Genomic DNA, 26230 nt, shown 5'->3' on the forward strand with positions numbered 1-26230 from the left:
GCCCGCGTCGAACAGCAGGGCACGTGAGGACACCTAGGGACGATCGGTGGTATAAATTCTTCTTGCAGACAATTCGCCTCCCTTCCTCCGCCAGCACTCTTCAGGCCGCCGATGGAGTCCTTGTTGAGACCGCCGATAGAGTCTCTGGAGCATGATGAGCTATGTTGGCGACTTGCGTGCTCTGAGAGGCCAACACCTCCGTTCTGCTGGCGAGCTGCTGCTTTCTCTTCGCAGCCCACGAAACTCCAAATTCCGCTGGTCCGGGACCTCACGTTCGCGTGCGTTGCGAAAGAAAAATTAGAAAACAGGGCCGGGTTAGTGGCTTTTAAGGACCGCCATTACGGGAATGGCGAAGGCTCGGTCACGTCGTGTTTGCAGTCGTCGCAGTTACTCACAAAAGACTCATGTTCACCATCGCCAGGCTCAGGCTTGTCTTCCGATGAGGCGGTGGAAGACGTCGTTCACCACGAAGTCGTCTTTGACCTGCGAACGAGGACGAACGTCTGCGTGCACTTCTTGTGCGGCTGCGACTTGTTGGAGATCTCGCCAATGAACTGGATCGCTTTGCAAATCCTGGAGATCGTGCTCATGTACCCTGTGGTTTGATGGCTGAGGGCTCACGAGTCCTTGTAGACCGAGCCCGGAAAATTGATGTTCTTGCCAGGAGTTTGCTAGGGCTAGTAAGCAAAAGCTGCTAGGCAAACAAATGTGTCGCGATGCCCTACGCGCCGATGAGAAGCTCTCATGGGTGTCGCGGCGCGTTAAAGCCCCACCCCACATCGCCGTGTGCATCTACGTTCGTTTGGGCGTCTGCAGCGGCAGTGGATGTGGCTTATGGTGCACATCTGGGCCGGGTCGTAAGCAGAGTAGCCAGAGATGCTCGCCGGTCTGGCTTGTTGAGAGTCTGGTAGCGACGGCGTAAGAGGTTGCGCTTTGATCCGAGTCAACGTCTGGCCACAATCCCGCCTGACTTGCACTGCGGCACCTGCTGATGCTGTGTCAACGATGCTCTATCTTGTTTGCTCAGTGTGTTATTTGCCCAGCCGCCTGCTGCTGCCTTCGCTGTTGAGCCTGCAGCGTGCAGAACCACTTAAAGTATGGCCTAACCAAAAGTTGGCCGTGCAGCTGGCTGCCTCCAAACAGGAAGGAGCGCACGCGAGGGAGAGAGGTGTGGGAGGCGCGGCCGACGAGGCGGGTACTCACAGAGCCTCTCCGAGGGGAAGCGATGCAAGAGGCGGGTAAGGCTTAAGGTCAGTCGTATCGAGTCCGACTAATGGTCAGCGTCGGTACCGCAAGGCATGTCGCCGGTTACCCATCAATGGCAGAGCTGTCCGTTGTAGTGACTCCTCGTGGAGGGAATTGGAGGCATGCGGCACCGAAATAGGGTTGGGTTGCTTGGTCGCGCTGCTAGCGTTTGCGGGCTACGCGATCTATTTCGCGTATGATATGTAGCCATGAGCGTGAATTGTCGTGTGCGCTTCGGTTGCTGCTGATCGTTGCATTCTTTGTAGAAGAGTTCCGAAATTTGTTTGCCGACAGCGCCATGACCTGTGTCTCGAGTACCTCTTCGCGGTCGGTTCGGACGACCAGTTGTCTCCAGTCCAGCCTGCTCTAGGCTGCGGGAAGGGCAGCCGTCGTCCACGGATATTGGGCGACCCGGCTTGTTAAGATGGTGATTGCAGTGCAAGCCGAGGGCACATTCAATATGGCGCCGTGTGAATAGTCACTATCTGTGCCTTGGATACTGAGGCATCTGCTGATATCGCATTGGCGAGGCCGCGTACTGTTGCGCATATTGAGCGGTGACCTGTTGTGGTTGGTACCAATTGCGATGAGAGTTTTGCATTTCTCCTAGTGCGCCAGTAAGACTAAGGCTCTGGTCACCTGTGTTTGCCTCTGGCCGCATGACCACTAACTAGGTGTCCGTGAATGCGTATTGCCTCAGATGTCAGTGCGAGACTATAAAGCGGTGATGTACATGCTGACCCTCGGATGCGGATCGCTGAGTGCCTTGCATTGATGCGATTTGACCGGTATATTGATTTCACGGCGGGTCGTGTACAGGGGCAACGGCGGCATACCCATAATTGCAGTCGTAATACGATTCGGAGCCAGTTGCGTGCTGGATACCGTATAAGGTGTGCGACACACCGTATAGTCCTTCTTAGTAAGGTCCAAAGCCGACGTTCTGGAGTAGCGTCTTGCCACCCGTAATAGTGCTCGGGTCCTGCTACGAATAGCCTAGGCGGTATGGTATAGCTTCGAGACCGTAGATGTCGTCCTCGTAGATATCTCCGAGGCTATTGAAATAAGGCTTTTGCATGTCATTAAGGAGTCCACGTCGTAGTTCCCAGGAGATTGGAAGCGTTTCCGATATACCTCAATGCAGGTATCGGATCTGCGTTGCTTCGAAGCCTCCGGGCTAAGATGTAGAGTTCGCGGATGTGTAGTGGTGTCGGGTTCGGACTGGACTTGAATATCTTACGCAATGCTGACGACGGCTTACGGCGAGTATGTATCAGCGCCGTGAGTTGTTCTTGAACCTCGTTAGCGGTAGCAACGACGCCCAGGACGTCTCGGCGGCGAGCGGCTGGCGGTAGCGCGTCCACAACATGAGATGCAACTCAGGTCCTCAATCTCTGTTGGACAGGTCGACCTCGGGCTCTCGTCATCGGTAAGCTATGGCCACCGAACAAATCCCCATGAACGGCAACTACACTCAGGCCGAAGGCGAGGAAAGCAGGCCCCGGCCATGGTCTTGCTGGAGAAATTGGTTGCACAGCCTGTGTGAGCCGCCTTTGACTGGCTGGCATCCTAATTGTTTGCCACTGCAGGAATGAGTTTCGATCGTCCTCCACCACGATACTCGTGTAGTTGCTCCTGATCGACACGATCGCTTGGTCCGATTTCCATGGCCAAAGCAGAGCACACACGCGCCATGCCGAGCTGGAGAGATCATCAGTTTACCTCTGCGTAAACATTCTGCCAGACCTTCTTCTCCTCCAGCACGCCCCGACGACCATGGCGCCAACTGAGGATGCCCGAGAAACCAAAATCGCCGAAGAATGGGGCCGCACCAAATCCTACTCACACTTGCTGTGATGCTGCGATAGTGCAAACGCCGATGCTCGTGGTGGTGCAGCGCTACTTGTCGGCGGGGGTACCGCGATCGTGGCGGTCGTGTGCGCTTGACTCGTAGACGAGAAGTGTGCCGTGGACGTCCGGAAGGGCGATGTCTGCCCGGCTCGATTGTCGTGTTGAGGAAGGCTCCTCGCCGATTGTGTGCGTATACGGCGGAAGCTGCGTGCCGAACTCATGCACATACGCTATGGCGTCCGCCTCAGGGTTCGACGTCGGGTCTTTGACCAACTGGGCGCAGTCGGCCGACGACGTGCTCACGGCTCGTGGACGAAGGTCGAGGGTCGTGGGCTCTGCTGGCCTAGTGCTGAGCAGACGAGGTAGTCCGGCCGTTGAGACATTCGAACTCCCAAGCTGCGGACATTGAAGCTTAATAATCGTTGCGGTCCTCAGGAAAGTTTGCTAGGAGGCGCACCGTTGAGTAATCCGCAGGCCCGTAGTGAGCCAGCGGAGCAGGCATATAAAAGATCAGAGCTGTACAGCATTCGTATCTCAACAGCCGGAGGAAAAACGTCGTCAAACCGGCCGCCTAGACGCCCGCGGTTTCATGATCCAGGTTGGCGGCGAGATGAAGGCTGCTCACGAGGTCGTCGGTCGTGGTAGCATGGTCGCGCGAAGCAAACAGTGGTCCAGTGCGTTTCGGTAGTCGTCCGCGGTCAATCAGATGCCAAAGTCCAACCCAGCATATCCAAAGCTACGTGTCCTTGCGAAGCCACCACGAAGGCAGTACAGGGCCGGCGACCTCCTGATCCCGAGCACTGCAACGGAGCCATGCGTGCTGTATGCGAACGACGAGAACCACCGTGCCGCCATCGGATACGATCTGGGCAATTCGTGTGCTCCTAATGCGAGATCTCGAGAGGTTTTAGACACCTTGTTGGCAAACGAAAAGTTTGCTAGAGATACACCCGATGAGTAATTTTGTATATGCACAGGTCAATCAGCAGAAGGGTCATAGAGTAGAGTACAAGGTGCAAACCACAGCCGCCCAACTCGTCCATGCACAGGTCACGTGGACTCCCTGGCAAGATGCACAGCAATGTCCCCAGGTCTCCGAGCATCCCCACCAGCATCTCGCTCATCACTGGCTAGCATCCGCCCTCCCCAGTCCACCTCGCTCCGCCTACTCGCCAACCTCCCCTCCAAACGTCCACTTCTTCTTGATACCAGCACCGAAGGGATCCTCACCCTATCTGACCCCTGGCGGTGGTCCTCCCATACCAGCGCCCATACCCTGCAGTCGGCTGGCAAGTTGTGGGTACTTGTCTTGCACCTCCAATTGCGTCCGGGTAGCCTCGGCGTACGATAGTGCGTTAACGATCTCGCCTTCGGTTCGGGAGAGCTCGGCGGCGCGCTCGAAGTACTGCAGAGCTTCTGTGACTTTGCCTTGCTGGAGGAGAAGCTGGGCCATGGTTGCAACGGCGATGTCGCATTCAGGGTCAACTGTAAGCATGGAGTTGTTAGCATGACTAGGTCGAGGATAGAATGAAGTTTGAACTTACTAATCAAAGCCTTCTGACACAACTCCTCCGCAGCACTGAAGTCCTGCTTCCACTGGAACAAAGCCAACGCCTTGTTGATGAGCGGCAGCACATTCATCCCACCTCCCCTCTCACCAACAGTCTTCCGCTCCATCTCCACAGCCGTCTCGAACTTCTCCACAGCCTCCTGATACTTTTGCTGGTCCAGCAACAGCTCGCCATAGTAGTTGTACACGTCGCTCTTGTCACCGAAATTTTTAATACATCTCCTAAAGGTGGCCATCGAGGAAGCGATCGAGCCCATCTTGTACTGCGTCACGCCAAGCTGAATGTGCGAGAAGATGAACTTGGAGTCGAGGTCGATCGATTTCTGGTAGTCGGTTGCGGCGTTTGAGAATTCGGAGAGGATGAAGTGAAGCTGGGCGCGGTGGTAGAAGATATCTGGGTCTTCGGCGTTGTGGGTAGTTGCGAGTTCGAAGTCGCGGGCGGCCTCGTCGCGTTTGCCTGAGAATGAATTGTCAGTACCGTCATCTGCATCAAGCTCAGACGCAAGAGTCGAGCGGAACGAGAACCTACTCTGCTCAAGATGCATGCTGGCGCGCTTCACGTAGCTCTGGACCAAGCTTGGATCGATCTCAAGCGACTTGTTCAAATCCTCCAGCGCCAGCTCATTTTCACCCTTGAGGTATCGGAAGGTGCCACGCATGTTGTAGGCAAAGGCTTCGTGCTTGTCCAAGTTGTTGACCTCAATGGCCTTATCGAAGCTCTGCGCCGCCTCGGCATAGCCCTCGCCGGTCCTGGTCTGGATGGCTTGCAGGCCCTTGCGCATGTACCATTTGCCGCTGCCATCCTCCAGATCTGCCGTCTCCTCAAGACCCTCCGGAAGCGGCTTGGCACGGAAGGACTGCAGGTAGTTGGAGACAAAGGTCGGCGACGGGAGCCTCTTCTCCTTGCCCTCCATGATGCTCTTCGCCTTTGTCTCGGCAACCTTCTTCAGCAGCCTCTCCACAGCCTGCGCAGAGTTCTCGTTGCGGAATTGGTCGATGATGCAGCTAGCAGTGTAATCGAGCAATGCTTCGCTGAAACGAGACTCTTGCTCGTATGCGTTCGCTCTCCGGTTCAGGGCCTTCACATACTCGCTGTCCAGGTTGATAGCGGCAGTAGTGTCCTCAATGACCTTTGACCAGTTGCTCATGGCGTTCCAGCAGGCGGCGCGGTTGGAGTAGAAAACGGGATCAGCCTTGCAGAGGATGGCTTGGCCGTAAAGCTCAATGGCGCGGTTGTAATCTTTCGAGCCATACGCCTTGTTGCCCGCCGCCTTCAGCTTCGCAGCGTAGTCCTTCCGCTGTTGCTCAGACAGCTGCGCGACGGAATCCTCTGTCACATGCGGCAGCTCTTCTGGCTCGGCCTCGACTGAGGGTGCTTTGGGAGCTGCTTTCGCATCCGTCTTAGGCTCCACCTTGCCCTCTTCTGCCGCCTTCTCGCCATCCTTCTTCTTAGCTTTCCGCCTGTCCTTCTTCGAAGTCTTGTCTGAGGCCTGAGGGGGAGGTTGTGAAAGGTAGTAGATTGTACCGCCGGCCGCGACCACTGTGACACCGGCAATGGTCCACGCGACGACCTTGTTCTCGCCGTACCAGCTCGTTAACCGCTCCCATGTCGTTGCAGTGGCTTGTGATGCAGATTCGGCTGCGGCTGCTGTTGCGTTACGCGCCGAAGCCATCGCGGCGGTCGATTAGTATGATGCAGTTCTGGGTCGGCGTCGTAGGAGGATGTTCTATCATGCGCCGATGCTCGTGAGGTCGAAAGGGGCGCAGTGATATGCAAATGATGGGATGGAGTTCGAAATCACGTCAAGCTGCGAAGCTCCAACTTTTGGTGAAGAGCTTGGTCGGACGGCTAAATTTCGGCGAGTTAAAAGGCACTGCACGTCGACCTGAACTTGGCATATGAATCATCTGGCATTTCTAAATTACAGCGTTCAACACCTGTAGACACGGATATAGAAGAGAGACTTGTTAATCCGGATTTTTCCTGCAAGCAGCATGGCGGTATTCCTCCCATCGTCTGCAACCTTCGCTCGATATCATCCGTAACACTTCACCATGGACTCCAACTCTTCCTCCGACGCGGTAACGACATCTCACCATTCAACCAACATCCTAACACCACGCCATCTGAGTGCCGGAGACGACAACGAGGAGCCCTACATCTACGCCTCCATCCGGTACGACCCGGCTCTTCTACGCTCCTCCGCCAACGCCAAAGCCTCCTTCAACCGCCCCTGCCCTTTCTATCTGCTCGAGCACCAATGGACGCGACTGCAAGTAGCCAACTGGTCCAAAGACCGCCCTCCGAATAGTCACGGCAGCCCTTCACGCTTCATGCACGGGTTGCTGTCTGCCGTCGTGCAGTACCAGAAGGAACATCCGGGGTCCAAGGATACGTGTCTTCGCCTCAGGATCCGCTCGTACGCATCTGGCCAGATGACGAGCGAAGTCTCTCCACCCCGTGTCCTGACACCAGTAAATCTGCTGTTCCCGACTACGTTCGGACATCCGGATCATCTGCCAAAGACGGAGTGGACAATCGTGCTCGACAACCAACCAACAGAGACCAACGAAAGCACCATGTACAAGACATCCGACCGGAAGCCGTACGTTCGAGCGCGGATATCTGCATCGCTCACGGATGTTGAGCAACCCAGAGAAGTCCTGATATACAACAGCGATGGCGAAGTCCTGGATGCAACCAAATCAACGCCCTACTTCTTCCGCGGTGGCAAATGGCTCGTCCCTGCTTCAGCATCCGGAGGACTGCAGGGTACGACGAGGCGCTGGACTCTCGAGAACGGCGTTGCCAGCGAAGGAGTGGTGGGCAAGGATAGTCTGGCCGTTGGTGAGACCATTTGGCTGAGCAACGGCGTATGGGGCTTCTATTATGCGAAGTTCGTCGCTCTGGAACAAGGGAAGGCACCACCATCCGAAGCGGAGTGTCGGCAGATCGAGGAGCAGATGCGAGGTTGAGTTTGCGGTTTTGTGATTCGGATTGCTGTGCTGGCTCTTCTCGTAGCAGTTGCCTTGGTCGAAAGAGTTTCCGAGGCAGAATCTGGTCAAGGCTGGCTGAAACCGCCACTCCTCTCCACACCATTCACCCTGAATCCTTTCTCGCCAAGCTCTCGGGCAGCTTGCTTCTGTGCCGTCTTCGTGGTAAGCCTCCTCTCCCTCCTCTGATCTCGCCACATCAAGATATTCTCCAATATCCTACCGCCGGAGAACGCGAGGAATACACTCGCCGCAACGACAGCAGTGGTGACGCAGATCGCTACGGCCCAGAACAACCACTGAGTTTGTGCCATGTCCCGAATATCGCTGAAGTTCATGCCGAAGAACGACGAGACGAAGTTCAGCGGTAGGAAGACGATGGTTACGACTGTGAAGACGAGGATGGCCTTGCCGTGATCTTCAAGGCGGATGTTGACGAGCTGGATAGTGCGGGTGACAAGGCGGTCGGTGTTGTCGCGCAGATCTTGGAGATCAGTGAGCTCGCGGGCGAGATTGTCAAGGACCTGAGCCAGCGGATCGGTGGTGCTCGAAGTCGAGAGATGGCGGAAGTTAGTACGGGCGTTGTAGGTAACGCGATGGTGGAGGCCGGGTGGCTCGGAGAGGTTGCCGTAAGGGTTATAGTTGTTGCCGGAGCTTGGACGGACTGAGGTTGGCGAGGGTGCCGTACTGCCTGAATCCTCCTTGTTCTCGTCGAGCATGTCGCGAAAGTTGTTGATCATATCAATCTGCTGCTGCGTGATCTGTATGACGATATTAAGCTCTTCCTGACAGGCAATGAGATCCATGACCAGTTTCGTGCTAGCTGCTCGGTGCAAACGGTATTGAAGGTGGCCAAGATAGCCAGCATATCGATCGGTACAAGGGAGGACCATGTCTGGCCAAAAGTTTCTGTGAAGCATGCCAACAGCTCCGCTCAGACAAGCAACAGCGTGCGTAAGCGAAGTGTACTCCTGCTTCTCCTCTGAAGAGAAGAAAGCGTTCCTGATGTTCCGGAATGACACGTCCGATATGCGAGATACCAGTTGGAGAGGCGGCCAGCGAGACTTCCACGTCTGGTTGCTGGAGAAAGTCACAATGTGCTCAGGGTCGATCACTAGCACCCACAGCTCGTCGACGTTCAGTGCTGACGGGTAATGGCCATACCATTGCCGCACCTTGAGATCCAACTCGCGGTTGGTGCTCCAAGGCTTGTGCTTGGCAAATACCTGGAACGCTTCCCGGTCAGCAGTATCCTCCAGCCGGAAGAAGTGCTGCAGAACGGATCTCAGCAGATGAGATGCCGTACGAGCACTTTGAAAGCCTTCTCTCTTGTCGATCTGGAAACGAAGAGGCGGCTTCTCGCCCAGAATGCTCCAGTCGAGAAAGGGGACAGACAGTAGCATTGGGTATGTCGATGGAGCATCCTTGCCGTTGCCAGGCTGAAGAGGCTGCGAGAAGGGCGCGAAGCACTTTCCATGCTTCGAGAACCGGGTTTGCTGTTGCAGCGTATTGTTGAGCACTTGGAGATTCGAAGAGATCGTTGTTAGATCTTCCGACAGGGCCCATAAGAAACCACCTACGTACTCCGGGAACTTCGAGGAGCAATGTATCCATCTGCACTTAGCACTCTCCTCCGAGTCGTACACATGTCGCTGATGCTGGTGTAGTCTCAAACGGCGGATCCACCCGTAGTGTTCCTCGAGCTGTGCGAACTTCTGCTGTTCAATTGGATTGCCCGCAGCGTCTGCAGCTCTCACATAGCTAGCTGAAGGTGTCGCCGAGGCATGGACCGGTACTTTAGTTGAGGCAGACCTTTCATGAATTTCCAGCAGAGGTCCATGATCTGGCCGCCATTTCTCCAGGCGAATGTCATTGACCAGAACTTGCGCCGGAGTCAGCGGCTTGTTCGACCATTGCTTGTCTGCTTCGTAGTCATATCCAGGGTGGTCTTTCTCCGGTGTACTCGGGTGGTCCGATGGCATCTCACGGCGTCTTTGTCGGAGGTGTTTGCATCGAGATGGTACATCGTCAAAGTCGCTCGTGATGCCGTCCTCCCACGGAGATGGAAGAGGCTGTGCATTGATTGGGGGCTGAAGTCTGTTCGGAGTCGGGGTTCGTGGAAAACAAGCTTTGCCACGTGCTCAGCCTAAGGCATGCCCCATCCGCCTTGATAACCAGCACTCTTTTCTTTTGCAACAACATCGTCACAACATTCCGTAGTCATGATGAACGCGAGTTTGTGATCGCCGCAGTCGTGCAACACTACTACATCCCCCGTTCCACCGGTGTAAAGAGCGCAATGGCACTTCAAAAGCTGGACGGCCTTGAGCTGCCGGCTGCGGCAGACATGCATGTTCATCTTCGGGATGGAGCAATGACAGAACTTGTGACGTGAGTTTATCTGCATGTCGATGGCGTTCGATAGCATACTGATGTGAGCTACAGGCCAATGATCCGTCAAGGAGGGGTGAACATGGTCTATGTCATGGTATGCTTTTGAGGGACACAACCATGGCGCATACCTAACAAGACACAGCCGAACTTGGTTCCTCCGATCACGACGGTCCGTCATGCTTTTGACTACCAACGACGACTTCAGGAAATCGAACCGAATGTTACATTCTTGATGTCACTCTACCTACACCCAAGCATCACGCCTGAAATCGTCCGCAAGGCCAAGCACGGCGGAGTCACCGGAATCAAGTCATACCCTCACGGAGTCACCACCCATTCAGACCAAGGCGTTATGTCGTACGAAGAGTTCTATCCCGTCTTTGAGGAGATGGAGCGCGAGGACATGGTCCTCAACATCCACGGTGAGCTCCCGCCATCAGCCGGCGAAGACATCACAGTCCTCAGCGCCGAAGAAGCCTTCTTGCCAACCTTCCTTGACCTGCACCGACGCTTTCCTAAACTCAGGATTATTCTCGAACACTGTACCTCCGCGGCAGCAATAGAAGCTGTCAAATCGTGCGGTCCGACGGTAGCTGCCACCATCACCGCACATCATCTGTTCATGATTGTCGACGACTGGGCCGGCGATCCTCACTGCTTCTGCAAGCCTGTGGCGAAGCTACCTTCAGACCGACGAGCACTTCTAAAGGCCGCGGTCAGTGGTGACTCCAGGTTCTTCCTCGGCACAGACTCTGCGCCTCATCCGGCCATCTCTAAGAGGGCGGACAAGTATGCTGCCGGAGTGTTCACACAACCGCATGCTGTTGGCCTCGTCATCGATGCTCTGGAACAAGGGATTGATACTGGCGTGCTGAAGGCGGATGAAGTCACCGAAGAGAAGCTAGAAAGATTCCTGTGCATCAACGGACGGACCTTCTATGGCGTGGAGGATGACCGCAAGGAGAAGATTGTCCTGAGAAAGTCATCTTCCACCATTGAGAACATCCTGACGAGCAAGGACGGGTCTGTGGAAGTTGTGCCTTTCAAACGAGGCAAGCTCACATGGGGGGTGGAGTGGCGATAGCATCACCCACGGCTGAGAGCCTGTTATGAGACCACGGTGCCCAGCGCGCGCCTATGAGACACGCTCATGTCGTTTCCCAATGAGCAAAACATGATAGATGAATCAAAATCTCTTGTGATCACGCTCAAAGCCATCCAGAAGGTGTACCTTCGTCCTTCCCACCTCCATCAAGTCGTCTTCTACCTTTGAAGAATTCTCTATTCTTTCCATAACTTACATGTGATCCGTCTTTCAATTGGTCTTGACTACACTCCTAAGCAAGAACGTCTGCCGGCATTTGTTCTCGCGGGTAGGATTTCGGCCTTGGGTTAGGATTTCAAGATCGCTTGAATTTTGCAAACAGCACCCCAAACGAAAGCACTTAGTTCGCTTAGTTATGTGTGAGAGTCTCAAGCTTATACGATACTCGTAGCGTTAGCAATATTTCGTGGAAGTCGTCGCTATCTCGAAGGAGATACTAAGACCCTTAAGATTGCGACCGAAAAGGGAACTTTAGCTAATAACTAATACTACTACTATTAGCTTAGCTAGAGCTTTACAGCTTACCTAAGCTTATTTACAAATAGAGTACCTTACTAATAGATAAATAGAACCTATAGCCCATAGTATTTCCTATAACATTAAAGTAGAATACGTCTATAAAAGCTTAATAGACTTGAATAGGACATTGAAAAGTATACGTATTACAACTTTCTTCTTTAAGTATATAATTGTAGCATTATAGCTTTAAAGGTAAGTTTCTAAAAGGTTCGGCTCGCTTGGCTAGAGAAATGCTCCGCCGCCTCGTTTAAGCCTCGAAGCCTTATATTCTGGGCCGCAGGGTCCCATGCGTTGCGCAAACCTTGGCCTTCGCAAGCACGGAACGCTAGGCCCACCGTAGAAAGCAGGGTTTAGCTCTCTGCATAGAATCGCTTAGGTGTCTGACTACAGGTACTATGTCGCACACGCGAGACCGCACCAACTAAGATCTCAACTTTTACTCGGCTTCTCGTGCCTCTTACGCCAACAAGCAACTATCGCTTCGGATACGCTACATACATGTAGGCTTACAGTGGGTTTCGTAAAGGATGAGCAGATTTGTCTCGCATTGGTTTGCTACGCCGTAATCCCACAGTTACTTCGAGGACGAGTGCTTGGGTGATGCGACCTCTGCGTGTCCGGGGAGATATCAAGGTTGCAACCTCCAAGGAATTCAGTCCAATCCACCCTCCCTCACCCTCCGCCGTCTGTATAGTGCTCCGCGGTACGGCAGATCTGGGATTCAAGATCCTGATCGTCTTGGGAAGGTGGGCACCGGAAAGGCAGGTGCTCGGATGAAGGGGACCTTGGCGTCGGACAAATAGTCACACTAAGGTAGGTGATGATCAGTACTGGACAGGCCTACCTGCTGCACCTTGGTAAACGTTTCTCCTCCAGAAGACTCTTCAACGGGGCAATCTCCCAGTTTACTGCTACTTACGATATATGCTCCAGCAGGTCCATACAGGCACGACACGCTCCACTGAGTCTCGAGCCCGTCGATAAGCAGTGGCCGGGGTCCTTCGATAGGACGACGGATGTATAGGCTTGCGTTACTTCCACGCAAGGTCCGGAAGATATATCATCATAATCAACCGCCAAGTGAGGATGCTGTTCGACGGAACTGTGTAGGAAGGATAAACGTTGCATCGACAGAAGACAATAAGCTGTGTCCGCGGCCCTGCACTAGGCTAATTGGTGTATAGGTGTACGATCCTTCGACGCAAGAACCCGACCTGTCCGACCAACTCGTCAATATTGATTGCCAAGTGAGGGGGATGCTGTTCGACGGAACTGTGTAGGGAGGTTAAACGTTGCATCGACAGAAGACAATAAGCTGTGTCCGCGGCCCTATACTAGGCTGATTGGTGTATAGGCGCACAATCCTTCGACGCAAGAACCCGACCTATCCGATCAACTCGTCAGTATTGATTGCCAAGTGAGGGGGATGCTGTTCGACGAAACTGTGCAGGAAGGAAAGGCTTTGCATCGACAGGATATAAGATCTGGGTGAGACCAGCTGCATTCTACGTTTCAATCCCGACATATCTTCTCCGTTGTACTTCATCTGCAAAAATATCTCAATCGCCCTTCTTCACCCTCTTGACAGCCACGACCGACCAATCGACACGATGCACACGTTCTCGCTTGTCGCTGCTCTAGTAGCTTCTACTTCGGCCGCCCAAATCCGTCTCTACCCAAATTCCTTCGGCTGTTCGGAAAACACAGTCCTCATATGCCGTAACGTTGGCAACACTTGTTGCGGCCAGGCAACCAGGAAGTAAGATATAGCTGCGACTAGCATCCGGGGCATTGCTGACCGTTTGGATGCCTAGCTTCTCTTCTGGTGTCTTGTTGAATGGCCGTAGCAATCAACGTGGACTTTACTGGGTCCGGGGGGCTGGGGCTAATAATCTGTGTGGAAGCTTCCTCGGAGCGGCTGGCAATGGCGTCTGTTATACCCAGGGGGAGGTCAGTTCCTGTTCCCAGTAAAGTTTCCAACAAGGGCCTAATCTCACATCTTACAGAGAGGAGGCATTACGGGCGGAAGAGTCGGAACCGCACAGCTTAGAGCACGTCGCAATGTCGAAGAGCTTGAAGACACTGCCGATTCCGCCTGCGAGATGGTTCTCCCCGATGTGCTCATGGTCGACGGGCAGGGCTTCTACATCAACCACCATGTGCCCGAGACCGTTAGTAACGCCATGATGGAGAAAGTCGATGCCGGCACCTCAGCGGCTGAATTGATGGTGGAATTCGCTGAGTACTCTTTCTCTGGGGAGGAGAATGCTGCGCTTCTCTAGAGTGCCTCGTGGCTGGATTAATGTTGGACGTGGATGTCGAAGCGAGCCGACACATAGTTTGCCGGTCAGGATGTTGTTTATCCCGAACCGAACGATGCAGCATGCAATTTGTTCGCAACGAAGATGGATTGGTTGCGATGCGCAGTAACAGTTTACGGGTCCCAATGCACGTACATTTGTGTAGCGAAACAGAAAATGTAAGAACGTTGCGTAAGAAGCCATGGTTGCGAAAATTGTCAGAAGCGAGGCGGTAATATGCGAAAGAAATCCAAGGTGACCAGGAATCGGATATCGGAGGAAGGACAGCTGTACCAGCAGTTTTTCAAGGCAACCGGCTAGAAGAAATACATTCCCGTCCGAGTCGAGCGGGCCGACGAAGGGGCAGCGTCAGGCGGTAGACGGCAACGAGACAAACAAGCACAAAATGTTTATTCCCAATATCAAGAAAGCGATCGAGAAGCCAAAGAGCAACGGTCGGTCAAGGATGATTCCAATCGCTTCGTCCCGAATGCATGGTTGTCGTTCACAGGGTGAGCGGGACATTTGTCCCAGTCCCCAAAGAAAGATCAATTCCAAGCATAGATCCAGAAGGCAGGGGCCACCGAGAACGAAGAACGTGGATTGGAGGATGCATGCCGTGGCACACGACGATTAATTCGAGCAGCATTCGCCATATGGAACCCAGAGATAGTTGGCAAAGCAGCGCTAGAGTCCGTCAATCGCCGAGAGACAGGAGCAGACAGCAACAAGCGGCCATTTTGCGCCGGTCAGCAGGCCAAAACCGTCTGAAAGTACAGCGACAGCTCATACTGTGATATTTGTGGCGGACGGCGTAGGAAGCAGAGCGACCCAAGTATCGCCCGACGGAAAACCAGGCCCGGCAGCTGGAAGTCGGCGTTGAACTACACCCCCATTTTATCCGCCATTGTAAGCGTGATGCGGGCATTGGTCGTGCATCGGGCACGACAAATGCGACGGGACAGTATCGCGATGGGAATGGCAGACGGGTAGGCCGAAGCCGGCATTGATCGAGCCGACCTTCCATTTCCACCTCCTCAACAGTGTTTGTACCACCATTCATCATCCATTGGCTTGTATAGAATACATTTGTATCTCTTTGGAGAGGTCTTCCCAGTCATGCCGCGTCTGCATTATCAGCATGAAATCTATCGCTTCATCGCGGGACCGCTTGGTCACATAGAAGGCGTAACAGTATCCGAGCGCGCCAATCCATCGCAACCGCTCCTTCACTATTTTGGAGGCCTTCCGTATGCTCTGCCACCCATTGGGAAACATCGCTTCCGCAGGCCAAGAGCACTGCCAGATCAATACCGATACGGAACAAAAGCCAGCCCCGGCCGCTTCACTCGCGGCACAGTAAGCTGCCGTGTAACTCTGCGCCGCACCAATGGAACATGAGCTGATGAGATCCTCAGGCGTACTGTCCGCAACCTAGAAGGTTCGCGAACCTCGACACTGAGCTGTGGGATGAAGACTGCTTGCAGCTGAACATCTATCTGCCTGCTGGAAAGAAGCGTCCGGCAAACGGATGGCCCGTCTTCTTCTATATCCACGGCGGCTTCCTCCAATGGGGTACTGCCAATGAACCGCCGAGAGCAATTGCTCCGCTCATGAGCGAGACAGCATTCGAGGCAATAATAGTATCACCGTCGTACCGCCTTAACTTGTTTGGCTTCCTATCCAGCAAGGAGTTACAAGCAGAGGCCCAAACATCTGGCGAACATGCTGGCAATATGGGCTTCTGGGACCAGCGCACCGCTTTGGAGTGGACAGCGAAGAGCATAGAGTATTTTGGTGGTAACCCGGGCAACATCACCGTTGGTGGCTACTCCGCTGGAGCTCACAGTGCATTTCACCAGCTAGCTCACGAGCTGTACTTCGTACCGGACGATCAGGCTATCATTAAGCGAACGATATGTTGGTCGAACTCTCCGGGCGTACAGCCGCGGACTGCTTCCGACCACCAGAAGCAGTTTGACGAGCTCTTGGAAGCTCTCAAGATACCACCTTCATTGTCGAGCGAGGTCAAGCTCGAGCGGCTGCGAGCAGTGCCTATCAAGCAGCTGGTCGATATACAGGAGAAGCTTAAAATATCAGAGTTCCGAGCTACTTCGGACGAGTCTTTCGTTTCGAAAACTCTCATTGCAAAGATCAATAGCGGCGACTTCGCAAAGCGGATGAAAGCGCGCAACATCAAACTGATGAACGGCGAGTGTAAGGAGGAGCACAATCTTTACAGGTCTTGGAGGACGCCAGCAAACTCGTACGATGCTGTGCGCACTCGACTCATTGGAGACTACCCAGAAGACGTCGTTGACAAATTGATGCATCACTACTGCCGTGGCACCAAGGCTCTACCACCTGCGCGCAACGACTGGCCAGACCTCTTTGGCCGCATCTATGCTGACATGCAAGTACATCACCTTGAACGTGGATTCCATCGTGCCTTGGAGAATGGCGGCCTTGAGTTCGGCAAGGACGTCTTCCGCTACCGCTTTGACTGGCGCGCCGGCTGCGTGGACTCTTACTTCCCGCCTGAATGGGGCGTGACCCATGCAACGGACATGGCTATTTGGTTCTGGGGCTTGGACTACGGCGACGGCCTCTCAGACCAAGACAAAGAAGTACTCAAGACATGGAATCAAGGTTTCGCCGCTTTTGTGAAAGATGAAGATCCGCAATGGGGCACTCATGGCATCAAAGACATGAAGCGGTTGAGGAGCGACGGCAGGACGGACATTTGGATCGACGAGCAATGGCAGGCCGGCTTGGATGTTTGGGATCTCGTCAATGGTGGCAATGCGGCAGGCGTTGTTGGCTGGATCAGGTCTAAGCTGTAGTGGAAACGGGTAGCTGCATGCCTTGACTGCACTTCTGCACGACATTCGACCGCTAACGATGGACACCGTTGCACGGAAAGTCACAGTGTGCATCAATGAGCGGAGGCATGACCAGCAGTATGCACAACGTGTTGCTGCATACCGCGACGCAGCTCTACGGTAGGTCTCTTCTTATTTTCATTATTCATTGCGGAACACAGTCATGTTTGTCTCATCTGTTGCCTTTCTAGTGTTCTTAGGTACACGTTTGCCTCCACCAAGCAGGAGCTTAATTTGCAGGCCCCAGTCCAACAGCAATTATGTTTGTCTCAGACATGCAGGAGACCTGGATGTTCGACTCCAACACGCAGTGTATATATCAAGTTCCTAACGCATCTTTGGGAAGCCATCAATCTACGTCACAGCAACCGAATTTCCAGCACCACTCAGCAAACCCAGACCAAGATGTACGCCCAAGCACCAGCACCAGAAGCCGCAGGCCCTCAGCCTCGCATCGTATACTACATTGCCCGAAACAACGGTACCATCGTTCCTCTCATCCCAGCCGACGAGCTCCCCTTCAACATCCGTCTGCAAAACGTCCCCCGCGTCCTTGGCGCCGACCAGATCTACGGCATGCAGCACGTTGGCTCTGCCCCCTTCACCGGCTTCACCTTCAAGCTTGAGCACGCCGACCACGTGTACCGTCCCATGTCTCAGCCGCCACCAGGACCACCAGGCCACACTCGCAACTGGAGCGGCTCTGAACCGAAGAACTTCCTCCCTCCTGATGCTCTCGCTCGTCAAGCACTCGCCGGCACTCCCCCGCCCACCTACCAAGCCAAACTCCACTCCTTCCCTCCTCGTCCCGTCTCGGCCCATGAGTCCGCCCCGAACTGGCGCAGTAAGCCCAGTCCAACCTCCGACCCAACCCAATCCGTCATTGACGCCATCATAGCCACCCAAGCTGGCGCCCAGACCGCTGCTCGCTCTGGCTATGTCCCCCGTTCGACAGCCGCCCAAGTCCCACCTGGCAGAGTCCCTGACCCGGAGAAGAAGACATACTGCACCTACTGGATCCGCACTGGCGAATGTGACTTCCAGCAGCAGGGATGTCTGTTCAAGCATGAGATGCCGGATAGTCTGGAGAAGCTAGGTGAGCTGGGGTTCAGGCATTGGCCGTACTGGTGGAAGGAGAGGAACCAGAAGGTTAGGATTGGTGGTGCTGAGGAGAAGGGGCCGGTGAGGCCGTCGGTAAAGCCGGAGCAGTGGCTGAAGCAGAGGAAGGGCAGCGTCAGTGATGGTGATGATGAAGAGAGTGAGAACGAAACTGCGAAGTCGTCGGAGGGGAGTGTTCTTGTGGTTGTGAAGAAGAGTGATTCCGGGAAGGCTCCGGTCCCTACTGCTGCTGCGTCCAAAGCGGCAGACACCAAGTCCAAAGTTCCAGCGGCTCTTGAGGTTAACGCTGGCCAGCCATCCAACACCGCAGACGGCGACCTCATCTCCTTCGGCCCACCAACGCCCTTCGTCGCCTCTTCCGCCACCAACGTCGCCAGCGCCAGTGCCAGTCAGCCTTCCAAGCCCACTACCAGCAACACCGGCAGCTCTTCGCACAAGACCATCTTCGTCCCCGCCGGCGAATCAGTCGCAGCCCACATCGCCGACGCCCAGAAGCGCGAGAAGCGCTCAGCCTCGCAAGCCTCCAAGCGCGCTCGCACGACCAAGAGCCAGCAGACCAACGGCAGCCCACAGAAAGCCTCGTTCGAGGAGCTGAAGCGGAACAGTGGACTGCTGGCTTCGAAGCATGCGCCGGCTGTTGCGACTGCTCGAATCTCAGCTGCTGGCGGAGCGGTCGATCGCAAGGGGTTTAGGCCGCGTGTGCCGAGGCCCAAGGGTGGTGTGCTCGCCGAGAACACTGCGAAAGTCAACGTTTCGGTCGACGCAGCTGCGAAGGCGAAGGCTGCTGGGGCTTCTGAGGTGAAGAAGGGAGGGACTGCTGGCTCTGCGGCTGCAGTGGCGAAGCCAAAGCACTCTGTCGCTTGAGAGACATCTGGAATATGTGGAAGACGAGCAGCAGGACATTGGAGCACTGATACTGACTGACCATTTTGTATACGGTTGAGTTTGCGGGTATCTGGAAGATTGGCATGGATCAGCAGCACTTACATAACATCCAATAGAGCACGGCATGAGGAGGAGTGGACAGAGAAACTTACGAGGAGGACAATGATTTCCTCAGCAGCACGTCAACATAACACATAGACATCATAGTCATAGCAGTATTACATAGCATTCACGACTTACGACCCAACCCAGTTGACCTCAACCCAGTTGACCTCAACCATACACCTCAGTACTCACTCAGACTCCTTGTAGTACTTCCCCCAAAACTCATCAACCAACCCAGCATAATCCGCCGCCAAAACCGGATCGGTCAAATCCCTCCACCAACTCTCCTTACTCCGATGACTGTTCAACCCCAGATCCTCCAGCAAATGATCCGTAAAGCTCACCATCTCATAATCAAGCACATTCCCCTTCCACCCGTCGAGCGGGTACCGCCACGCACACCAGCGGTTCATGAAAGATATTGATTCTTCTATCTCCTCCACCGGCGGCAGGGAGAGCTTGTTGTCTAAGACGGCGATGGCATATAAGGTCTGGGCGAGAGCGGTGTGGTAGTTGTTCGGGACCGTTTGGACGCCAAGGAAAGCGATGGATTGGTCGTTGGGCGGGGTGGTGAGGTTGTAGAGCCTGTATGGAGTGCTATCGATAGAACTGTGGTAGAACTCGGACGTTTGGGCGAGGTAGGGCCATCTTGTGAGGACTTTGCGGTCGGCATCTTCTTCGAGCTTCGCCCAGTGCTGCTTCATTTCTCCCACTACCTCTTTTTCTTCAAGCCTGACTGGCAGACCGAGACCAGCGGCTTCATGGGCATCGAAGCTAGAATACCCTTGCCTCCAACCTGTGGCGCAGAGCAGCATATCCGTCTCTACTCTCGTTCCATCACCGAGCACGACTATGCCGTCCTCCAGCCGTGAGACCTCACCACGATGCACCTGCACCTTCTTCGCCACAACGTCCCAAAAATCATCATTCTGCAGTAATCCAACATGTCCACTCCTCCACCTCATATTCGTCTGCGTTTCCAACTTTTCAAACCCCGGCAACGCTCCCTCCCTTCCGTGGTAATTCGCAGTCGCCTTGCTGCTCTTCTCGCTCGCCCCCCAGATCCGGTCCAGCAACCAATCGCCCACCGCCGTCTTATGGAGGAACCAGCTCCACCAACTCTCCGGGCGAAAAGGGTTTGCCGAGCTGAAGCTTGCCATTGCGCGAATAGATCCAAGCTCGGGCAGGGACTTGTACTTGCCAAAGCCCTGCGCCCTTGACAAAATGAGTGGACCAGATCCAGCGTCGCTGATGACCCAATTGACCTTCCTTGGGACTGCGGTGTCGGATGCCGCAGCGTACACGATGTCAGAGGCTGACTTGGAACCGCCGACCACGGTGATGTCGGTATGGTCATGGGCGTTCTCTTCGTCAGGCGTAAGTATCCTGGAGCGGCCAAAGTCCTTCTGGTGGATGATGGGACCTTTGAAGCTTTCGCGGCCAGGCAGTCGAGGCAGGCTGGGTATGGAGTTCTGGCCGGTGGCGATGATCAGCTTTGTACTGGCGTAGCTGACATCCTGGCCGTGCAGCTTTGCGTGCACTCTCCAGACATTGTCTTCCTTCGAGATCTTGGTGACCCAGCAATTGAAGACGAAACGCTCCCTCAAGCTCGATCCGTTGTATTCATGGTGGGAGATGTAGTCTTCCAGGTAAGTCGTGAGGTGCTTCGCTTCGAACAGGTCATGGTACCTAGGCGCATCCTCCGATACCGTGAAAGGGACGTCTGGGAAGCCGCTCAGTCGTGCACCAGTCTGAGACCAGAACTTTGGGTACAGTCTCGAGCGGCTCCAGACACCGCCTGCGTCGTCATCGCCATCGAGGACCTTGATGCTCGCTGAGGAATGTATTCGAAGATAGGTGTTGGCAGCATAGATGCCGTACAATCCTGCGATCTCGAGTCAATCCCTGGTATTCAGAAGTCTTGGGAAGGTCATACTTGCCCGCGCCAATAATCAGCAGATCTAATGGCCGTTCATCAGTGTGGTCCATCTCGAGACTTTCACGAAGCTCATGCTCTGCTTCGCCGGTTTGAAGCGCTTCGTCGGTGCGGAAGAATTTCGTGGGAAAAGCTAATTGCTACCTCCCATCTACTTGAGCGAGCGAGGCGAGTCTCCGAGCTATATACGATGCTTGAGGGGTATGTCGTATATCTTACCTTAATCATCTTAAGTACGCCCGAGCGTTCCACAATTAGTCACGTGAAGTGTGGTTTTACCACATCGGAGCGAAGTCGAGGTCACGTCCAATAGCATGCCGATATTGCTAAGACACGATCAATCTTTATGAGATGGTGAAGATAAAATAGGTCTGTTATTTGCATGTTGTGTGGCGATGTCTCATACTTATGTAGACGGAGACGCGGGCGATCGCAGACTTTACTTCTGGAGGTTCGATATGTAGTACGAAGGCTTCACCAGCGCCGCCGACGTGGTGAAGAGGGCAATCGGTTCACAACTCACAGCTTCCAGCTATTGTACCGTTGGGAGAAGAACAATTAAATTGGCACAGCAATTCGATGTGTCGGGGTAGGCCGCAGCTGAAGCATCAACAACATAATCATACACAAGCATATCAACCATAGTAATACTGCATGATCCCCTTTCATATCTCATCATCCACTCGCAACCCTCCCATCACATAATCTCAAACTCCCCACTAACCCCCTCGAAAGCCGTAATCCTCCCACTCAACGCCTTCGCATCTCCATAGTACTTGATCCGATACCGTCCAGTCAAGTCACCCTGCCTCTTAGCCAGGAGCTCGCTGTGCGGCATCTTTCCATTCACATCCTTTCCACCGGCAGCTAAAGAAGAGGAAGCAGGAGAGGAAGCGGATGATGGCCTCCAGCTACCATCCTCCCACTTGGTTTCCCAAGAAATCTTGACCTCGCTCGTGCCCACGACGGTGGAAGTGCGAGTCCATTCGTACAGCAGACTCCAGTCGCTGTCATCTCTCAACTGCTTCCAGGTACTCGAAGCTTCATCGAACTTCTCAACAGCCGCAAATGTTCCACCGAGACGGAAGTTATTCCTCGGATTCGCGCCAACGAATGCCACGGAGATGCTGTCACCAGCTTGGTACGTCGATTTGAGCTTCGAGGTCTGCTCGCCGAAGGACTTGAAGATGGGTGCGTTATCCACTACCACACCGGTGATGAATGAGAGGCTTTGGTTGATCAGGATAGGCGGCGAAGGGCCAGGGTCGAGAGTGGGCAAGTTGGCTGAAGTGGAAGGATCGAGGTAAGGCATCAGAGAGACGGATTTGTTGATGTACGCATCCAGTGTCCAGGGACCGTAGAGGGTTGAGGCGCCTTCGTAGCGCTGGACAGCATATTCTTCTGGAGTGGCGATGTAGTGCGTATACGAGTTTGCTGGGGCGCCCAGCACGACGACTGGATCTGTGTCATCGAGATCGTCAAATAGGCCGGCAGCAGTGCTTTGAACAGCTTCTCGCCAACGTCTTCCGGACATTGTGGTAGCTTCGCCGGGCGATACGACGATGAAAAACTGGCCGACACGGAATAGCTGGATGTCGACGATGTTCGGGCTCCACGGGTATGGGGTGTTTGTCTCGCCCACATCCATTAGTATAGGCTTCGGAGCCTGGCATTCTTCTTGCGTCTTGTTCGGATTGTGCAGCAGATTACCTACAACACCCCAGACTGGGCTGGCATTAGGATCGTCTGAGTCGCCTTGCTTGAAGTCGAATGCTCCCGGCCCATCGGTAGTGCCGGCGGCGAAAGAGTACCCAAGCGCTGCTGGGCATGTCTTGACCTCTGTTCCGTTGGAAAGGGTGAAGTGGAAAGTGCTGAAGTCGACGGACTGATGGAGGCTTTTGACGACACCACCAGTCACTTGTGTGAAAGCAGAAGCATCGTTGAACAGGTCTTTAGCACCTTGATACTGGCGGCTACCGATCTCAAACGTCGAAGCTGTACCGGCACCGTTCAGGCCAAAGTATGGCCCTCTTCCGTGGCAAGGCTCGCTGATGTTACCACACAAGCTATGCCTGAAGTCGCACATCTCACCCTCGTGGTCCCCATATTCGCAGTAAGCACCCAAGATGTTGGGAGAAGTGTCGCCAACATTCGCTTGACTGAATCCGGCAACGAAGGTGTCATCAGCCATCGACTTTTCGAAGAGATAGGCCGCTACACCTTTGTTGTCGCCCGTGACGATGGAGTTGTTGCCGAGCATGGACGTGCCGTGGACAGCGAACCAGTTGAGAACGCCAATTTCCTCCTCATCTCCGGAATCGTCAACATGAGTGAACTTCAGTAGTGTCATAGTCTTATCGACGTCATTCGCATATCTCGCTCGCTCATCTGCCGGATTCTGCAGGTACGCATATGGACTTCTGGAGACATTGGCATCCTCAATCTCCGTAGTTCCAACACTCAATCGTCCAGGTGCAAGACTCTCATGGGCGATTTTGATCGATTGGACAGCTCCATCAACGATAGCCTGGTAGCTCGGCCTGTTAAACCCTTTGCTCGTAATCTGCGGCAGCAGGTAGTTCAACCAGGCACCAGGACCGCTGTGAGAGTGCGTTCCAGTAACTGCAACATTCTGCTGTCCGTACATCGCGTAGTCGTCACCTAGATCGGCCAGACCTCGAAGTATACCATCTCTGATGGCGGTGTCGCCAGACTGAGTATCCAAAACCATGTACACGAATCGCTCGTCCTGGTTCTCCAGATCACCGATGATGAATGAGCGGGAACAGAGTCGTTGTCTTAGTCCTTTGCCAACTTGACTCGTATTCGCGTAGCCCATAAAGTTGATCTCGACGACCGGGCCAGTGATGTCTGCCTTGCCAACACCAAGGAGGTATTGCTGAGAAGCGGTGGCATTAACATCGCGTTCGAGCAAAGACTGCTGGCCCCAGATCCAGGTCCATGAGCCGGTCCACCCGGACTGCCCGTTACGGTGGAAGATGTTGATGGTCGACAGGACGATGAGCAGGCCAGCGGCCAAGGCAACAATCAGCGGCGAGCGAGGCATGGTGTTGGACCGTCAGAGTTCAGGTAGAGGATGTTGTCAAGGTTCACGTTGGATGAAGAACGGATGCAGATGGCATCAGCGGTCTTCCTCGTCCCTTCCATGCCATGGTGTCGCAGGATGGCAAGAACAATGTCGCCTGATCACATGTAAGAGTGAGGCGTTGGCGAGGCGTCATTGGTGGAGGCCTCGAGTGAGGTCGAGATGTGCGACCTTTCAACATATGGGCCTCCGTATCGAATTCGACAACTTCAACCTCAATGGAAGATTCCATGCGACTGAACATATCACACGCAAGATGCCGCTCATACAAAGCTCAGCAGAGCACCTCCCCTTCATCGACAACACTCCATCCGACGATGCGCTCTCCTCAGCAAATGCGCTGATACAAGCCGAAATGGCCTCACAAGACGCTTCATCGCTGCACCCGTCAATCCCAGCTTCATACCAACCACGATTCTCCGACCTAGTAGAAGCAGAGCACGCGCGCCTAGCTTCAGGAGCGGAAAAAGAACCAGGCACCGGCATCGACCTCTCCCGCTACGAAGCCCTCGACGCACCCAGCAAAGGCGATACCCAAGCCTGGACCACAACCCTACAAAAAGCCTACGCCAGTGCGGAATACCTGCGTGGTCGTGAAGTTAACCTCAGCTTGCTCGAGACATATGGCAAGAACGCGTGGTTGATCAGCAATAACCAACTCGAGGACATCCTACGTGAGCTGGAGAGGGAGGTGGATGCGATGAAGACGGAGCACGAGAACGTGGAGCGGGAGCGGAGGATGGCGCAGGAAAATGTGGCGGGCGAGATGCAGAGTTTGGAGGAAGGATGGCGGACGGGGGTGGGGAGGATGATTGAGACGCAGGCGGCGGCGGAGAGGGTGCGGATGGAGATTTTGGAGAGGAGGAGGGCGGGGGCACGGTGAGGTGGTGTAGTATGAGTGTGTTCATACTACACAGAGATATGATCCTGCTTGTGGTGTGCTTGAAGTGGTATACACCAATATCAAATGCGTGTCGCTCGAGGTCTTGGGCCGCTCCTTCCTCAGCTGCTCCTTCCTCACGAGCACACGGCAAGAACGACCTCGACAGCGGCCCGACCACGTGCTGCCTTCCACGTGGCCGGCCTAGAACTTCGACTCTTTAGCAACCGACAGATTCCACCAGTGGACAACACCTCCACTCACCGCCGCTCATGTACACGTCCACCATCATCGTTACAATAAACCCAACCACCAATCACTGAGGACAACCCTCACTCTCACGAAGAGAAGAAAGGAGAGAGAAAAATGCAACTCCGCCACCTCCAAACCATCCGCAACATGGCCTTCACCACCACCACCTCCCCCCTCGAACCCCTCCGCCCCTGCCAACAAGCCTACCTCGGCTCCTCCAACGCCCGCCGCATGCTCAAACGCGCCCAACTTTCCCGCAAAACCACCGGCTCCGGCTCCGACGACCCAATCTTCGCCTTACACGAAGAAGCGTCCGCCCAAGACCCCCTCGCCACACCCTTCCACGCCCCGGACGAAAGTCCTGCGAGTCCTCCCAGAACAGGGTATAGCGTGCAATGCTACGCTACGCACATCGAAGACGAAGCGAGGAGGAAAGAAACCGTGGCGGCGGAGAAGGAGGTCATGGGGTTGCTGAACAGCATCAACGTCTCCCGGCGCGTGGAAGGCAGTCTGCCGTTAAAGTTAAAGCCGCTGTTGTGCAAACACGCGCAGGAGCAGGCCGATACGCTGTTTGCGGAGGAGAACTGCTCGATTCCGCCGAGTCCGGGGTCTGCACCTCTGCCGGCGTACGTGCCGAATGTTACGATTCATGAGTCGAGGTCTGGGAGGAGGAGGGCTACGCTCATCAGTCCGCCGGCTATTGGCGCGTTGGCTTGTGGGGAGATGTGGTATGGAGGGAAGTATCGAGCGCATCTCTACGCGGTTCGGGAAGCGAGCTCGAGCGGAGCAAGCGGGAGCAGTGGTGGGAGTATAGCCAGTGAGGAAGGCCCGGTGCATCAAGAGGATTGCCCGTGCAGGCTGAGGATGGTGTTTGAGACGATGGTGGATGAGGGATGGACATGTGTGGGGATTGGGAGGGGCGGTGATGGACGTGGCCGCTGGGTTGTTGAGTTGGGGGAGTAAAAGTGGAAATGCACAACAAGAAGTGAGAATGAGGAGCGTTCAGGGTTGCTGGGTGACTATCGGACGACGCAGTGACTTTGCAAGCGGAAGCAGATCTACGCAGCAGCTTTCGAGATGGTATGGA

The 26230-nt window shown here is 54.6% G+C and overlaps 11 protein-coding genes across 11 annotated transcripts; 7 read left to right on the plus strand and 4 right to left on the minus strand.

Annotated features, from left to right (window-relative positions):
* Nucleotides 1-4327: 4327 nt before the first annotated feature.
* On the minus strand, nt 4328-6339 carry TOM70 (TOM (translocase of outer membrane) complex component; the record flags this gene model as incomplete). The annotated part of the gene is made up of 2 exons (XM_064806666.1): nt 4328-4581; nt 4641-6339. The coding sequence occupies 2 exons, from the start codon at nt 6337-6339 to the stop codon at nt 4328-4330; spliced, it is 1953 nt and encodes a 650-aa protein (XP_064654971.1).
* Nucleotides 6340-6721: 382 nt separating this feature from the next.
* ABZ2 (Aminodeoxychorismate lyase) lies at nt 6722-7642 on the plus strand (the record flags this gene model as incomplete). The annotated part of the gene is made up of 1 exon (XM_064806667.1): nt 6722-7642. The coding sequence occupies one exon, from the start codon at nt 6722-6724 to the stop codon at nt 7640-7642; it is 921 nt and encodes a 306-aa protein (XP_064654972.1).
* An 86-nt stretch (nt 7643-7728) lies between these two features.
* On the minus strand, nt 7729-9642 carry LTR77_009441 (uncharacterized protein; the record flags this gene model as incomplete). Its single annotated transcript, XM_064806668.1, has 1 exon — nt 7729-9642. The coding sequence occupies one exon, from the start codon at nt 9640-9642 to the stop codon at nt 7729-7731; it is 1914 nt and encodes a 637-aa protein (XP_064654973.1).
* A 317-nt stretch (nt 9643-9959) lies between these two features.
* On the plus strand, nt 9960-11138 carry URA4 (dihydroorotase; the record flags this gene model as incomplete). Its single annotated transcript, XM_064806669.1, has 3 exons — nt 9960-10051; nt 10106-10148; nt 10197-11138. 3 exons carry the CDS (start codon nt 9960-9962, stop codon nt 11136-11138), a joined length of 1077 nt encoding a protein of 358 aa, XP_064654974.1.
* A 2150-nt stretch (nt 11139-13288) lies between these two features.
* Nucleotides 13289-13960, plus strand: LTR77_009443 (uncharacterized protein; the record flags this gene model as incomplete). The annotated part of the gene is made up of 3 exons (XM_064806670.1): nt 13289-13437; nt 13493-13628; nt 13685-13960. 3 exons carry the CDS (start codon nt 13289-13291, stop codon nt 13958-13960), a joined length of 561 nt encoding a protein of 186 aa, XP_064654975.1.
* Nucleotides 13961-15097: 1137 nt separating this feature from the next.
* On the plus strand, nt 15098-16821 carry LTR77_009444 (uncharacterized protein; the record flags this gene model as incomplete). Its single annotated transcript, XM_064806671.1, has 2 exons — nt 15098-15337; nt 15397-16821. The coding sequence occupies 2 exons, from the start codon at nt 15098-15100 to the stop codon at nt 16819-16821; spliced, it is 1665 nt and encodes a 554-aa protein (XP_064654976.1).
* Nucleotides 16822-16879: 58 nt separating this feature from the next.
* On the plus strand, nt 16880-18843 carry LTR77_009445 (uncharacterized protein; the record flags this gene model as incomplete). Its single annotated transcript, XM_064806672.1, has 2 exons — nt 16880-16980; nt 17061-18843. 2 exons carry the CDS (start codon nt 16880-16882, stop codon nt 18841-18843), a joined length of 1884 nt encoding a protein of 627 aa, XP_064654977.1.
* A 314-nt stretch (nt 18844-19157) lies between these two features.
* LTR77_009446 (uncharacterized protein) lies at nt 19158-20958 on the minus strand (the record flags this gene model as incomplete). The annotated part of the gene is made up of 2 exons (XM_064806673.1): nt 19158-20854; nt 20910-20958. The coding sequence occupies 2 exons, from the start codon at nt 20956-20958 to the stop codon at nt 19158-19160; spliced, it is 1746 nt and encodes a 581-aa protein (XP_064654978.1).
* Nucleotides 20959-21602: 644 nt separating this feature from the next.
* Nucleotides 21603-23972, minus strand: LTR77_009447 (uncharacterized protein; the record flags this gene model as incomplete). Its single annotated transcript, XM_064806674.1, has 2 exons — nt 21603-23505; nt 23551-23972. 2 exons carry the CDS (start codon nt 23970-23972, stop codon nt 21603-21605), a joined length of 2325 nt encoding a protein of 774 aa, XP_064654979.1.
* A 295-nt stretch (nt 23973-24267) lies between these two features.
* Nucleotides 24268-24894, plus strand: LTR77_009448 (uncharacterized protein; the record flags this gene model as incomplete). The annotated part of the gene is made up of 1 exon (XM_064806675.1): nt 24268-24894. One exon carries the CDS (start codon nt 24268-24270, stop codon nt 24892-24894), a length of 627 nt encoding a protein of 208 aa, XP_064654980.1.
* A 396-nt stretch (nt 24895-25290) lies between these two features.
* LTR77_009449 (uncharacterized protein) lies at nt 25291-26106 on the plus strand (the record flags this gene model as incomplete). The annotated part of the gene is made up of 1 exon (XM_064806676.1): nt 25291-26106. The coding sequence occupies one exon, from the start codon at nt 25291-25293 to the stop codon at nt 26104-26106; it is 816 nt and encodes a 271-aa protein (XP_064654981.1).
* Nucleotides 26107-26230: the final 124 nt, after the last annotated feature.

Source organism: Saxophila tyrrhenica, assembly GCF_035928015.1.
Source record: "Saxophila tyrrhenica strain CCFEE 5935 chromosome Unknown scaffold_18, whole genome shotgun sequence".
Taxonomy (NCBI): domain Eukaryota; kingdom Fungi; phylum Ascomycota; class Dothideomycetes; order Mycosphaerellales; family Extremaceae; genus Saxophila; species Saxophila tyrrhenica.